The 16113-nt window shown below is 36.8% G+C and overlaps 1 protein-coding gene across 3 annotated transcripts in view; it reads right to left on the reverse strand.

The window, feature by feature from the left end:
- Positions 1 to 16113, reverse strand: part of LOC117904683 (2-oxoglutarate and iron-dependent oxygenase domain-containing protein CP2) — a 33821-nt gene that overhangs the window by 4417 nt on the left and 13291 nt on the right. For 2 of the 3 annotated variants that reach the window (XM_034817419.1, XM_034817417.1), the window contains 2 exons: positions 10848 to 10986; positions 2650 to 2768 (listed from right to left, as the gene is read on the reverse strand). In XM_034817419.1, the coding sequence (XP_034673310.1) occupies positions 2650 to 2768; positions 10848 to 10986 (258 nt within the window). The remainder of the gene's footprint in view (positions 1 to 2649; positions 2769 to 10847; positions 10987 to 16113) is intronic. The other variant, XM_034817418.1, reaches the window with a different exon arrangement.

Genomic DNA, 16113 nt, shown 5'->3' on the forward strand with positions numbered 1-16113 from the left:
TCCTTCTTATTTTCTTTCTTTCTTTCTTTTCTTTGGATGGGCAAACAAAGAGAAAAATTAAGAAGCACATAAGAAAGAAAAATGGTGCACCTGAATATATGGGAAGTATATAAAGGTAAACTACAGAATAAACAAAGGAAAGAAAGAACAAGAGGCACAAAATGGCCTAACCCAAGACCCAAAATATCAAGGAAATCTACAACCACATTAGGTTACCCTCCCATTCCCCTAGAACAACAAAAGTTTTGAGGTAGTGATCTGTAAGTGCCAGCTTCGGCTGCTCTATGCCTTAAAAGTCCTTGTATTCCATTCTTTCTACAATACCTTGCCACCGTATTCATGCTTCTTTCCAACAAAATTACCTTGCCAACCAAACAAAAGCCCTTTCACTGCTCTTGGAAGAACCTAACAAACTCCAAAAATAGAGAATAACAAAGCTCATAAACTTTTAGCCCAATCGTAGAGAATTAGAAGGTGGTTGGGTGATTTCTCTCTTTTTTGCACAACAGCATCAGTTTCTAAAAGACCAACCCCAAGTCATAAGATAGTTTATGGTATCTTTCCCCATGCTGCTTGCTAAGCAAAGAAATAAACCATGGAAAGAGCAGCTGAATTCCAATCTCCTTCAAAGGGAGCAAGGTGGCAGTGTACGAAGACAGGAATAGGTTAAAAGATCACAAAGAAAAGACACTTCTTATGGAATGGTTGTTTCTGATTAGGAACAAACAGGGAAAAGAAAAGAAGAGCCCTTCTTAGTGATCCAAATCAAATTATGCTCACAAAAGTACTGAAAAGCACAGGGTGAACAAGCTGCAGGAAATACCCCACATCACCCAGCTCCCAATCCTGAAGGCTCCTTCTGAACCTAAAAGCTCAATGACCAAGTGGTCCCTATAAACAGCACCCCCATGGCATCATTTACTGGAAGCCTGAATAGGTCTGCAAAGATCACCTTAAGCAGTCTATCCTCTCACCCTAAATCACACCACAAAGAACCCTGGGAACGTTTTCAAAAACTGTTTTGTAATGTTTTCTATGTTTCCAAATATTTTTTAAGCATAAATTTTATATCTAGTGCTTTAGTTTCAATTATTTTTCATATTTTTCCCATTATTTTTTTAAATAATCCTCAAGAAACAAGTGAAAACAACAAAAATATGTTCTTAGAAAACACCATATTTTCTGTTTTCTAGTTGTCAAATATATTTTTCTATTTGTTTGTTCTCAAAAACAGAAAACCATTTTTGAAAACAGCTAACACAGACAGGCCTTATATATACTTAGAATTCCTCCCAATCCATACTAATGAATTTCCACAAACCCCTCCCAAAATGACCATCACTTACCTTAGACCTTCAGTTCCCCTCTTCCTCTGCATATATCTTGCTAGCTTCCTACAAAGACCATTTTTATCCATCCCAAACTGCTATAACCACTTTCCTACAGTGATTTGTCAAGACTGTCCATTGACTCCACCCTAATAATCCCCAGCCCTTCACTACTTTTGAGAGAAAAAGAGCACTTCCTACCCCAAAGAATGAATCCTATGTTGGTCATTTTATCAGTAAAACAGAAAATCCTTCTATATCTCCAATCTTTTCCTAACAAAGAAAGGGATCATGAAAGTTGACATAAGAGAGACAGGCAAGGATGACAGGTACTTTTGCTTAGGGTCACTGGGTCCTCTGTAGAGAGATACTGTTTCTTCCACCCTTCCAAATCTCCTCTCAAATCTATCAGACACCTGCTTAGTCTCACGGGAAGCCACAAGAGACATAATAAAGTAAGAGAAAGGGAGATTCCCCACTCTACTTCACAGTGCAAGAACTAAAAACTGTGGATCCTCCACCAAAAGCACCATGATGAGCTTGCACTAGTGCAGATTCACCCTGAAACTCATTATCGTTTCAAAGCATATTAGGACACATCAGAGGCACCTCAACTAGTCCAAGCACCCCTACAGAACACTATCCCATCGTCCACTGCCAAAAAGTGTGAGATCAATAACCCTGGCCCTGCTCTCAAACCAACTCAGAAACCATCCATAGCCTCTGCTTACTGAATCAATCTGCTAAGGCCTCCATTACAATGCTGCGTAGGAATGGAGATATCAGAATCCTCTGAAACTCTTGAAGGAGGAGATAACAGATTATGTCCCAAAAAGTTACAGTTGAGAAACAAATATGATAGCAACCATTTTGAATGATAAGATTATGTGTATCCGAAGGATATATTACCAGTTTTTTCAATCCAATTATGGGTGATAATTAACAAATATGATAGCAACTATGTTGAATGATAAGATTATGCGTCTCCGAAGGACATATTACCGGCTTATTGAATCCAATTATGGGTGATAATTTTTTTGATCTTTTAATCAAAAACAAATATTTGATTGAAATGTATTAGAATGTCAGGATCAGATCTCCTATTGGAAGATACAGCATCCAACCAAAAGAAAGAGAAAAATCAAATGTATAACTTTATAAAAAGATTTTTCTACCAGATATCTGGTAGTATTTGTCATAGAACTGGTGATAATCGACATGAAACCAAATGGATTCATTATTAACCATATGATACAAGCATTAGTTAATTTTCCATTTAAATAGGTGCATTATAAAAACACTGCAAGAAACATAAAAATACCTTCTACACCATAGGAGTAGGTTGATTCTGTGACCAGCTGTTGTAGCTCTGGCACCATGCCTATGGCGACCACGGTGAAGCACCGCTTTCCCCGGGACATGAGAATAGTCAAAGATTTCCTGTTTATGCAGGACAAGATTTCAACCAAAAAGCGGTTCAACCAATTAATGTCAGAATTAACAGGGAAGGGAACTCTTATCAAATGGATAAGCTACACAAATCCAACTTCATTAAATGAATGAACAAAAAATACAAATTATGATCCATTAGAATCCTCATGCCTCATGTGATCAATCATCCAAGGAGCAGACTCAAGCAGCCCCACAAGGCCACAACAAAACAAATGTGGCTCTTTTAAACTTACATTTGTACAAGAAAAAACAATGGTACAATTATAAAGCAAATCACAACTACAGCCAATAAAAGGTAGCTAGTGGAGTCTAAACTGCTTCTTTATGCCCTGCAAGTACAGTATAACTCCAACGCAAGTTATTCAACATCATTATTATTATTTTTTTTTCTGATAAGTAAATTTTTGTCCCCATTGGGACTTCAACCTGGAAATTCCCACAAACCCTCCTCAACCCTTTTTCACTTGAGCCAGGCCTCAACAGCAAGTTATTCAGCATTTTTTACCTCCTCCTATGCCCATTTTGGCCAATACACTCTTATACATCCTGGTTCTTGGCCAAGATTTGTGGTTTGGCCATCAACAAGTCTCTGCTTCGTCACTCTAAGGCCAGGGCTCCAGACAAACAATCAGCAGAAGGGCTTAAATGTTATTTTATCAAAGATTCCTCTGCACCTGTGCTGGGATGTTTAGATAGATTGCACTTCAAGTTGTTGGGACACTGCATAAGGTCTCCAAAAGAGAGTTGCATTTGATGAATTCGTCAAAAGTTTGCATAGACAAGAGGAGTGAAGGTCTAGGTATTAGAAACCTGTCTACTTTAAACAAGGCTCTTCTTAGTAAGTAGTGCTGGAGATTTATGATTGAAAGAGATTCTCTATGGAAACAAGTGATAGTTGGGAAGTATGGGGAGGAAGAGGAGTGTTGGTGCTCTAGAGTGAAAGAAGGTTATGAGTGGGAATGTGGAAGGCAATTAGGAGTTGGTGGGAAGTTTTCAAGGGTAGAGCTGGTTTCAAGGTGGGTAGTGGGTATAGGGTGAAATTTTGTAAGGATGGTGGTGTGACGCTTCTTTGAAGGAGTTATTCCTAGAACTCTTCTCTATCGCCTCCTCTAAGGATGTATGGGTTGCTAAGGTATGAGAGGAGGGTAGTTGGAATCCTAGGTTTTTAATAAGGTTTCATGATTAGGAGTTAGAGGAGGTGGAAGCCTTCTTTGGGAGGTTAAAGTCCATTAGGAGGGACATGGGAGATAAATTAGTTTAGCTGAACTAGAAGTGTGGCCTTTCTTTAATTAAATCTTTCTACTCCAATTTCTCAAATGGAACAGGGTAGGTGTTTCCTTTTGGCGGTTTTTAGAAGTCTTGGTTACCATCGATGATCAGTTTTTTCGCATGGGAAGCAATGTGGGATAGGATTCTTACTTTGTACCAGCTCAAAAAGAAAGGTCAAAGGATCCCAAAAAGATGTTACATCTGCAAAGAAAAAGAAGAAACAACTAACCACATCCTCCTCCATTGCTGGAAAGCAACTATAATATGGCAACTAAACTGCACCCTTGTTGGTGTCTAGTGGATGATACATTCTTGGACAAGAGATGCCATTTTAAGCTGGCATGGGTCTTTCATAAAAAAGATGAGAAAAAGGGTTTTGATTGCTCCTTTATGTTTATTTTCAACACTACAAAGAAATTGAAGAGCGTTCGAGAATAATGAGGGAGGCAACTAATCTATTAAACAATCTTTCATGTACTTTTTGTTAGATAAGGCCAGAGTGCCTATAGAAGACCGCTCCTTGTCCATCTTTAACCTTGTGGAGTGGTAAGGCTCTAAGTAAGGCAAGGTCGCTAATGGGGTAGGATGGGTATCAGGTAGGATTATGGAAAACCATTTGGAAGGATTAGGACATTTTGAGTAGTAGAGTTGCTTATTCAGTTGGTAATGGGAGGAGAGTGAGATTTTGGATGGACAAGTGGTGCAGAGACAAACCGCTAAGGATATATTTTCCCTCTTTATTTGCTTTTGCCAACCTCAAGGAGGCTTGGGTGGAAGAGGTTTGGTTCTCTTCTTCTGATGGGGGTTGTTGAGGCAACTCAATGATTGGGAGGTGGATATTGTGGAGTGATTCTTCTTGAGGTTGCAAGAGTGGAGGATGTGCATGGATGAGGAGGATACGTTGGTGTGGACATGGGTGAAGAATTGAAAGTTTTCTATTAAAGCCTTGTACAAGAAGTTCGAGTCGGGACAACAAATGGATTTCCCAACAAGTGTTACTTGGAACTCTTTGGTCTCGTCCAAGGCGGGCGTCTTTGTATGGGAGGTCAAATGGAATAAGGTTTTAACTTTGGATCACATTCAGAGGAGAGGATAGGTTGTGGCAAACATATGTTTCCTTTGTTGCAAAGAAGAAGAATTAGTTGATCACATTCTCAACCATTGGTTGTATGGCATCTCCTATTTTCCCTGTTTGGTGTGTCTTAGGTTCTTCCCTCTTCAATGATAGAGACATTCATAGGTTGACACGGGTCTTTTGTGGTTAGGAAAAGAAAAAAGGTGTGACAAGTTGCTCTCTTATGCCTTTTTTTGGACAATTTGGAATGAAAGGAATAGTAGGGCATTCAAAACAAGGAGCATTTTGTTCATAGGATTAAACTTAATTTCCTGTGTAATCTTTGGGTGTAGTCCAATTTGTTTATAACTCTTGGCCCTTCTTCTATTGTAAATTTTGTGGATTGGTTAAGGTCTTGTTGAGGGGTATCGTTTTTTTGTTGTCCGTATTTGTATTTTTGGTGGCATCTTAGGTGCCCATCGTATACTTCCTGTGTACTTTGGGGCGTTTTTCTGATGTTTCTTTTATTAATTCACATTCTCTTTATCTATCAAAAAAAAAAAAGTAAGGCATGGTTATTGTTTTTTGTGTTTCCCTCACCTTGTCTTTTGGATTTTTTGGTCTCTTTGTACACATTGTATATACTTTTTTGCGCCTACAAATGATTTTTTACCAATAAAAAAAAGGGGGGGGGGGGGGGGGGGGAAGAAAAAGGGTCTCCAAAAGCTTTGCCCATACCTTTCCATTAGCAACAAATTTTATTTTGGAAAATGGTAAACCTAAGTTGTGCCCTTACAATTTTTTCCTATTGTGATGCATTGTAATCAAGTTACTAGATAGTTGTTGTAATACATTGAAAAGTTTGTTTCTTTGTAACTTGTTATCTTGGACCAAGGTGTATATAGTCGAAGGCTCAATATCCTTATTTGACTTCATTGATTAGCTAGGTTCTTTTAGAGGGAGGAAGTAGTTTTCTATTGTCTTTTTCCCCTTTTTCTGAAGCTTTGTGGTGTATATGTCATGTGTACTTTGGTGCGCTATTTTGACACTTTTATTTAATATTATATTTATTTACTTATAAAAAAAGAGTCACGAGATATCTAGGATCATCAGTGAAATCCCAAAAAAGCATCAAATAAAATATCAAAAATTGCTCACTTTTTGGTTTTTTTAAGGCAAAAACCAAGAGGATTTTTAATAGTGAGAAAATACCCCATTTCATGCTCAAAAGTGGTTTCTTGAAGCTCCTTCTATTGGGAATTCTCATCAATCTCCAACAACTAGATCTTCCTTTGATTTTTGACAAAAGTTTCACATTTCTTTAGGATGTGTCTTGTATATACTTTGCACATACTGCACATATGTCCCTTTCTTCCTTCAATAAATTTGATATATTATACCAAAAAAGAAAAGAGTTGGAAAACTGCTTGTTAATAAAAAATGTAGATTGCTATAAAAAGAATACCACATTTTGTCCATAAAAATATAAAAAATCATATAAACTTTTATTCAAAACATAGAGCACACAATGTATTCAAGGTCTCTTCCTTAATCACTTGCAAATCCATATCTATCACAAGCCTCTCAATCTCAATCACTCATGCCTCTCTCCCTCTCTCCCTCCCTCTTCTTCTCTTTGTCCTTGTAGGTCCATCCAACCTCACCCTCCCTGGCTCTCATACAAGGATTCCTTTTGCCCCAAATTTAAGATACTCGTGATGATTCCCAAATGAAACCCTATATGGTTGTTAAAAAGATTGCATCACACTCCTTCGATAGGTTTTTACTTTTTATATTCTATCTTAGAAAGATAACTAGATGTTAGGTCCAAAAACAATATATGTAATTACATGTTCCTCAAGAAGTTTCCTATGCAAAAAAAAAAAAAAAATCACTTTAATTGTAACCATTGAATTCCAAATAACCCTCATAGGGAATGCTTCTGCTTTTTCCTGCCCTAGAAAAGTGTAAAGGATTTAATGAAAATCTACCCTTCCTTGCATCCATCCATTCCATCTTCCTTCTTTCTCATTTTCTTACCCTGAAGCCTCAACCCTTTCCATCTCCCAATCATTCAGATACCTTGAAAAATGAGGGTTTCAATGCTCTATTCCATGAAAATCTTCTTTATATTTAGGGTAAATTACAAAATCAATGTTATATTTTCACTCGTGTCTCAATTTAGCTCCTCACTATTATTAAGTAATGTCAACCTTAAACTATGTTCATATGTCAAATAAACCACTCTATTAGATTTTTTGTCAAAAAAATGGATGAACCTATGTGACAAGCACATAGCCATTGGCAAGGATTTTTATGTTGTATGTTTGAATATTTGTAGTTCTCCACATGCTTATCATAGAGGTTTCATCATCTATTTTTGACAAAAATCTTAACTGGAGAACCTATCTAACAACTAGGCATAGTTTAGGGTTTGACATTGCTACAAAATCTTAGGGGCTAAATGGAGACAAAAGTGAGAGTATATGGGTATCATAAAGGTTACATCATCCATTTTTGACAGAAATCTTAACTTAAGAACCTATCTAACAATTAGGCATGGTTTAGAGTTGACATTGCTTAAAAATTTTAAGGGCTAAAAAGAGATAAAAGTGATTTTTTTTTTTTTTTTTGTAAAATTTTTCTAGTTTTCTATAAAGTAAATACAGTGGTATGATACTTAAGGTTTAAATCTTTGACAAGTGCTATAAATTCCCAATAAAGTGGTGCCAAGCTCTAAAGGAGAGGAAGAAATTCAAATTGTAGAAATATGAAAATAGAGTTGTCCATTATTTTTTATGGGTATAGAATTGTCCATTATTTTAATTTAACATTTATGGGTAACTCTAGCTACCATTTGTCTATATTATTCAGGAAAGTATGATCAAGTCACCCTTTTCCCATGTGAAGGACACACTTTCTATCAACTTCTATATGAAACTTATAAATTCACCTTTCAATAATTTTTCAACTCAAGTTCAATTCTACATAATTCCTATCCTTCTACCCTTTAGAATTCCTAAACATAACATTGATGTTCTCATGTTTTATGAAGGAAAAAAGGCAATTTCTTAGGACAAAAGGTGTCCTTACAATAGCATTAATTGATACAATTAGCCATGAAAAATATTTCTCAGCCTTCAATTCAAGTTTGCAACTCAACTAAACATTGAATAAGTATTTTTAAGAGTGGGTACTAATACCATTCAATTTATCTTAGCAAAACATTTCAGGATATATTCGAATATTCAAGAATTTAGGCTAATAAAATGATTGCTAATTTGAAAATTTGGAAACATTTATTAACATTCTACAATATTCAATTTTTTCCCAATTTAAAATTTGACTCCCATAAATGAAATTTCTTCATATTTTTGTGGATCAAGTTATTTCAAATTAATCATCAAACAAGTATTTTGAATTTCAGTGATTTATATACATAAATTAGAGTTTACTGTGTTAAAAACTCAAAAGCAAAGGGGTTTATTAGCTATTTTCCACCAAAAGATCAATAAAGCAAGACTTATTAGCATTTTTTTCTATAGCATTTCTTTGTAATTTTGGGAATGAAGATCTCACATATGTCTGGATTTTATCGAGCCCTTCACACCTTTGGATTGCGGTGGAACTTAAGCATGATGTTGTAGCTTCTTAAGGCATATGTAATTTTTCAGCAAACCTGTAATTTTTCTTCCCTTTGAGGCACTAAGGGATAGTCAAACTTTTCTCTAAAGGATTTACTAGGAAAAAGAGTAGAAAGGGGGTCCTACGGTCTCGCTTCACTCATGTACTAACAAAGATTTGAGCTTTACACGTTCGAAGTACGAATAGTTGAAGGGAAGGGTTACACAATCTCTAAGGCTTATTGGCACAGGTCCTGGTAAGAGTTCTGGTGTGTCAACCACTGAGCTCAAGTCACTAATTTTATAACTTGGGGCTGACTCTTTTCCTGGAATCCTTGAAGTTTTGGTGCTACCAATTCACTTAGAAGAAGAAGCTAGTCAAACTCTTTTCAACAAGAAAGCCATCCAAGCAAGACTAATAGATTTTAGCCTTGGAGTCTAGAACCCTTTGAGCTATCCGAAAAAGCATTCGGTCTTGAACTCGGTCTTGTTGTGGCTTCTTACCCCAGGGCAGATCTATTCAGGACTCTTGACTGAGGCAGACATATTAGAAGCTTGGGGAACATATTTATACTTTTTCCTACAAGGTTCACTTTTTTATTTATAGCTGGGAGTTCATGCCCAGAAAGGATCTACTTTGCTTCAGCTAAGGCATATGAGAGAAGTGAGGCTAAGTCACTAATATCTAAACTAGGAGAAAAAAATATAGGAGCCTTGAGTGCTCTGACTACCTTCTCAAACACTTGCATGCCATGAGTTGATGCAAGCATTGCTCTGATTTAACCCTTAACATATTAAATCTCTCCACCTCAGCTTACAAGATTAGCACTCTTTCTTGGAACCGGTGATGAAACTAGAAAATTAGAAGTGGGTGTGCCAAAGTCTGGTGGTCTTGACTACCTTGGGGGTAATACCTTATAGTTCCGTCTAGTAAGGGGATAAAGTCCAACCCATGAGGTGACTTCCCGTACAGGTGGTTAAAGGTTGATCCAGGAGTTTCTCAAGGGTACCTTTCTTTCATAGCTTTCTTACAATTCTTCCATGGTAACTTTAGTTAAAAGTATTTCTCTCACAAACCTTCCAAGGGGCGCAAGGGTACAGAACGTAGTAGCTTCCCCGATAGAGGGCCCTCGACCCTAGGTTCGATCAAGCTTGACTTGTATGGAGACTGCACTTTTTATCTTTCGGGCTTTATGAATGAATGGATCTTTATGTCAATCTAGAGGTTCCCGAAGATGTGGTAAAGGAAGAAAGGCATTTTTCTAGTCAAGCAAGGCCAGTCTGACTTGGATGTACTTTGGCCCATGGAAGAAGGATTTGAAGATCTAGGCTTTGGTCTTTCATTTATTTTGGGAATGAAGATCTCATATATTTCTGAATTTTGTACAGCCCTTCACACCTTTGGAGTGTGGTGGAACTCTAGCATGATGTTCTAGCTTCTTAAGGCATCTGTGATTTTTCAGTAGACCTGTAATCTTTCTTATATATTCATATAGAACATTTTTGTGGCTCTGGATCGTTTATTGTTGATATCAGTGGAGTTTTTGAACAAGTAAAATGTTTTCAGAATTGAATTTGTATTTCCACTGTTTTAGAGATTAGATTTAGTGGAATGAATAGGACAAATGTTGTACAGGCCCCCTCTTACGCATGCTTTGTCATTGATTGTACGTGAGTTGTACAAAATATAAATGGGAGTAATAAGATGGCTGTTTCAATAAAATGATCCTAGTTCATGCCCCAAGGGAAATACGAAAGGAAAGATAGAGTTGAGTCATTAGGACTGGAAGAGTTGGGTTATCAGAGTGAAACATACATCATAGATGGTTGTTCGCCAGTTAACTTAATATGGGATATTTCTCACACAACCTCAAAGTGAAAATGAGGAATAAAAATCAGGTCCAAAACTAGCTTATGCCCAATATGGATCAACCCTGTACAATTTTTTTTCAGCATCATCTGATACCACCATCTCATACCATCTTTAAAACTATGGTTTTAATTATAAGTGCACACCAGACAAAACTTAGCCTCAAAATGATAAACCAAATATACTGAAATGAAAATTTGAAATTGATTGTAGAATCAGCTTAAACAATGACATCTTAAATACTGACATACCTCAGATTGACTACCTGTATTTACATGTTTATCACATCGAGTTCCACGGAAAAACAATTCTCCACCAGAAAATTCTTTACCCAAGCACACATTCAAAGTTACTTCTGAGTCATCCACATGGAAACCTACAAATGTAGAACTGTTTAAATTTAGACCCCACTTTGGCAGGTATGAAATCAAGGGAAGAGACAGCATCTTTGCAGTTGGATATGATTCTAGCATTTTTATGTTATTATTTGAAAAAAATGCATTTGAAAAACATTTAATAAGCTACAGGAACATGCTCATTTAAGCAAATCAAGTGCACTTGAAGTATATATCTACCAGCCTATTTTGAAATCAACAGAAGCCATACAATATTAATAAATAAACCTTACCCTTTGAGAAAAGGTAAGTCTTGCAAGCTGAGATGACCCTGTTCAAGGATGAGCATAAAATCATCAAAGTGGACTCAAAATCCTTCATGTTCATCTTAGGGGATGTAAAGGGAAGATTTGAACTCGGGATAGTGGAGAGAGGGAAACAGTATTCTCCATTGATCAAGTTGAGTAAGGGAGACTGAACTGGCTTTTGCATTCCTTAGACCAGTATTAAGAATGGAAGAAAAGAGCTGTCATGTGGTGATCTGCAGCAAAATGGGAGGTGTTTCAGGGCCAAGATGTGGCAAACTCAAGTGAGCAGATATCTGATCACTTCTGTTCTTTCAGAGGATACTAGAAGATATTTCTGATTTTTCTGGCAGGCTTTGAGTCTTTGACTGCTAGGGTAGGCAAGTATTGCTCTCAAAATCAGGTATTTGGGAGTCTTGGATCGGGTGAAGATGGCGAGAGGTCATGGCTGGGCAGCTCTAAGTCTGCTCCTAAGTTGTGTGGTGGGGGATCAATGGTTTCAGAAGATGTTAAACTTTCAGAGGTAGGTAAGAGCCCACTGAAAAGGGTGGGGATTCGATGTGGGTGCACATGGCAAGTGTTGACTCTATCTAAAATGGTAGACCTTAACAATGCTTGGTGGGATGTGGGAGATATATAAGATGACCTGTTCCAGAGCATGTGGAAGTGGAACTTTGGGCAACTAGCCATTGGAAGTCTTGCAGTGCTGTGAAGGTGGTGGATTTCAGTGACTTTTCATTGTCTTGGATTATACAAAGAGTACTAAAGAATGGGAAAATTCCTTTTAAGGCAAAGCCTTTTTATTGGGACGCGTGAGTTCCGATCACAGGATACTCCGATTTGGACTTTCAGCACAGTGAGTCTTGGGTTCAGCTGCTGGGAATCTGGGATGCCTGAGCACTTATGGTGGGAGAGAGGTTTTAAAAAAACAATAAATGTTTGTGGGGGCCTTATATTGGTGGGTGGAAGACATGGCATTGCACCAAAGTTTGAGGTGGCGAGAATTCTAACGAAAAATAGCTGCAAGTAGATGCTGTGTTATGATACACTGACTCTTTAATTTCAGGTAAAATACCCGTGTCAACATGATATGACACTGGTACAGATGTGAGATCCATGTCGAATATGCCTATATTGTATCAGATACAGTTATTTAGATGCATTATCTCTTTCTTTTTCTTTTTTTTTATTTAAATCACACATATTTGATCAAATATCTTTATTTCACTCTTTATCTTTTTCTTAATTTTTAAAAAATTATACTAGATAATAATATAAAATAAATTATGATAAAATAAAAATTTTTAAATTAATTTCTAACTCCAATGACCAAAGAAGTGTTTTAACTCTTTCTTAATTTTTTTTTAAATTATAATAGATAAAATTTAAAGATGAATATAATAATTAACATCATATAAATTTTAAAATTAAATATAATAATTAATAGTTGCTTTAGCCTTATCACTTTCTTAATTTTTTAAAGTTATAATAGATAACATATAAGGTAAATTATGATAAAATAAAATTTTTTAAATTAATTTCTAACTCCAATGACCAAAGAAGTATTTTAACTCTTTCTTAATTTTTTTTAAAAATTATAATAGATAAAATTTAAAGATGAATATAATATATCTCTTTGTTGTTTCCTATCAAAAAGAAAAGAAAAAAATATATATATATAATAATTCACATCATATAAAATTTAAAGTTAAATATAATAATTAATAGTTGCTTTAGCTTTATCACTTTCTTAATTTTTTGAAGTTATAATAGATAACATTTGAAGGTAAATAAAATAATTAGATAAAGTATAATAATAATTAATATAGATATTCAAAACTTGTGCATAATAAGAAATTAAATAGTAATCATATTAAAAATGAACTATATTTTATCAATATCTAGTGTATTAGAAAATTATTATTACAAAATCAATATAAATTTTTAAAATTTTACACTATTCAAAGTTTACTAATAATGGTTGTTTCCTATCAAAAAGTTTACTAATAATGTGGTATAATAGTGTTAAAAATATTTTCTCAGCATCTTATTAAAATAAAAATATATATATAATAAATAGGTTCTTCATACAATTAGTACTAACATCAAAGTAAAATAATTAAAATAGAAAGGATATAATAAATGTATTCTCCACCTACAATTAAACCATGTAGACAACCTATACTTTTCTATTCTTAATGTGCTTATTTTTAGTATTAATTTTTTTTATCAAAGCTTATATTTAGTGTTAATTTATTTTCATTAATATCGTATCCAAGTACCCACACCCATAGTTAAGATCCTTATTAGCCAAATTCCTATGTTCTAAGATTTTGGATGCAAAGGATCCAACACCTATACATGTACTTACACCCAACACCCATACCCAAACCCATGTAACATAGGTGCCATGTAAGTGGATTGTGTTGGGGTTTGCTTCCCTCTACATTCCATTATGGTGGAGAAGTTCAATGTCATTCATGCCAGCGAGGACAATGACAATTGTGGAGACTAATCAATCACAAAGCAGGGTTGGTCGAGGAGCCATTCCAAACACCCCCTTGTGTGTTAGTAGAGGCCTAAGGGGGAAAGAATGAAACCATAGTGTGCCAGGAGGACAAGGATGGGAAGGTCGATAAGGACTCAACAGACTTTGCAAAGGCATTGTAGGAGGATAGGACCCATCTTGCCGTCAACTTTAATCTAAAGTTTTTTGTACCTCCCCAAGGGAGTCCCATGAAAGGTATGTGGCCCTTGTTATGAAGATGCTTGGTCAACAGTTTTTTTGATAGGTAAAAAGCAAATATATTAAAAGCGCAAGAAAAAGTGCATGAGGTACACACGGAGTATACAAAGAACACCAAAAAGCAATAGAAAGGAAAAAAACAGCAAACCACACCCCAAAACAAAGACAACTCCCTGTGAAAGAAGTAGAGGGCTCCAAACTACTTAGCCTAGACCACGAACAGCTAGTTCACTTGGGAAAACAAACCAGCAATACCTACTTGTTTCTCCAAGGACCACATCCCCAAGCCTCCACTTGGGGTCGTTGCTCACTACCCATTGAAAAACAAACAAACCAACTACTATGGGGGTCACCCTTACAAGAAGCGGACAACGAGAAAAACTGCTTTGCCCACTAACCCAACAGAGGCTAAAACAGAAGGCTCAAAAGCCAACGCCTCATCTAACCCTAATGTCGTCATCTTACAATCGCAATGAAAAGACATTGGGCCCACCACAACTTAGTCAACACGCAAAGGCATTGAGGACGTCATCTGACTCTTTGCACGCTTCCCCAACTCTACCCCCAAGCAATTAGCTGCGGGTGGCCTCCTTGCTATCTTCCCTGACCTCTAGCACCCTGCAAATCTCAATCATGGAAACCAACGACAACCATGGTGGAGTCTCCCACCATAACTAAACAGCATAAGCCCAAGCACCCTCCTTCCGACTAGAGTTGACTAGAATTCTAGCCCACTGTAAATAATATCTCTACATTGTATCCACATCCACAGCCACAAAACCTCCACAAGTGTCACCCACTTTCTTGAAGAAATCCTTTCCCCACAAGCACACAGGCAACCCAATCACTCTTACCCAGATTTATTTAGCAGAAGCCCCTTCCTTGAGACAACACGCCTCAGGGCTCGACCAATCTAGCTTCAAACTCTTTCCTTTGAAAGAACAACATCCCATATGCCATACCCTTTCGGCATCCTTAGCACTCTCAAAATCAAAGCACCACCTAAAAACTGTAAATGGAGGCTCCCAACCAGACTCTAGTTTTTGCTAGCCCAAGATTTCAGAGAACCCAACTTCAAGGCCTCGCCTGCAAAGTCTCCCCACCTACCCACAAGACAATGCTTTAAGCGCTTCAAATTTTCCTCTAATTCCTCCTGCCCACACTGGATCCAAAAAGCCTCTCCCTCTTACCCCTTGCCTCTGAAAATTGCATTTGCAAAAGAAGCTCCTTTATGAGGAAAATGTGCTGCACACTCCCTCCTACGGTAGACATCCCCCTGAGGCAACTTTAAAGGACTGTGAGCAGGAACAACACCAATGTTCCTCAACTTGCTTGCCAAAATCTTCCAACCCCCTACACTACCCCTTCTTTCTGGCAAGATTAAGGAAAACCTCTTCCCCTCTGTTGACAAAACTGAAGTGCAAAAAACTACCCGCATTATTATTACAAAGCTCCAACTTAAAAACTCTCCCTCCTTCCTTCTACTCAAACCTAAAAGGCCTTCTGTTAAAATTCTCACAGCAAAGTTCAACCCCAAACCAGCACTTTCCTCCATTTTCCCTCATTCGTAAGTTACTCCTGCAGATCATACACCATTTTCCCAAGGAATGGAGAATAACCTTCCAAACATTGTGATGACCACAATGAGATGCTTGGTCAATGGTGGGCTCCTGTTGAGCTTGTAAAGGCAAAAAAGCCCAAGTTTCCAATGGGTCTGGTGAAACAAAGGATAACCTTTTTTTTTTTTCTGATAAGCAACCAGAATAGATATATATAGCAATAAAAAGGTTGGTACAAAGGGAGTCGAGCGAAAAAAGAAAGGAGTGGAGAGGACAAAAAAAGGAGTTATTTCTTACCAAAATGTTGGCAGCTTAAAAATTATGGTGCAAATTGTAGAGTTCTTAATCATTCAATGCTATAGGATTCTTTCTAGAGAACTCTCACAACTATTTTCCAATATATATGCTCCAAGCCTCACAAAGATTCCCTCTAAACTAAAACTCTTCTTAGAATTAGACATAAAACACACTGCCATTGGACTAGGTGGTGTCTCCAAACCTCATTGAAATTGGACCATAGGATATCTCTCAAATTTTTTTTGTTTCAGTTTTGATCAATTGGAGCTTCTCCA

The sequence above is a fragment of the Vitis riparia genome, chromosome 17, assembly GCF_004353265.1.
Source record: "Vitis riparia cultivar Riparia Gloire de Montpellier isolate 1030 chromosome 17, EGFV_Vit.rip_1.0, whole genome shotgun sequence".
Lineage (NCBI taxonomy): Eukaryota > Viridiplantae > Streptophyta > Magnoliopsida > Vitales > Vitaceae > Vitis > Vitis riparia.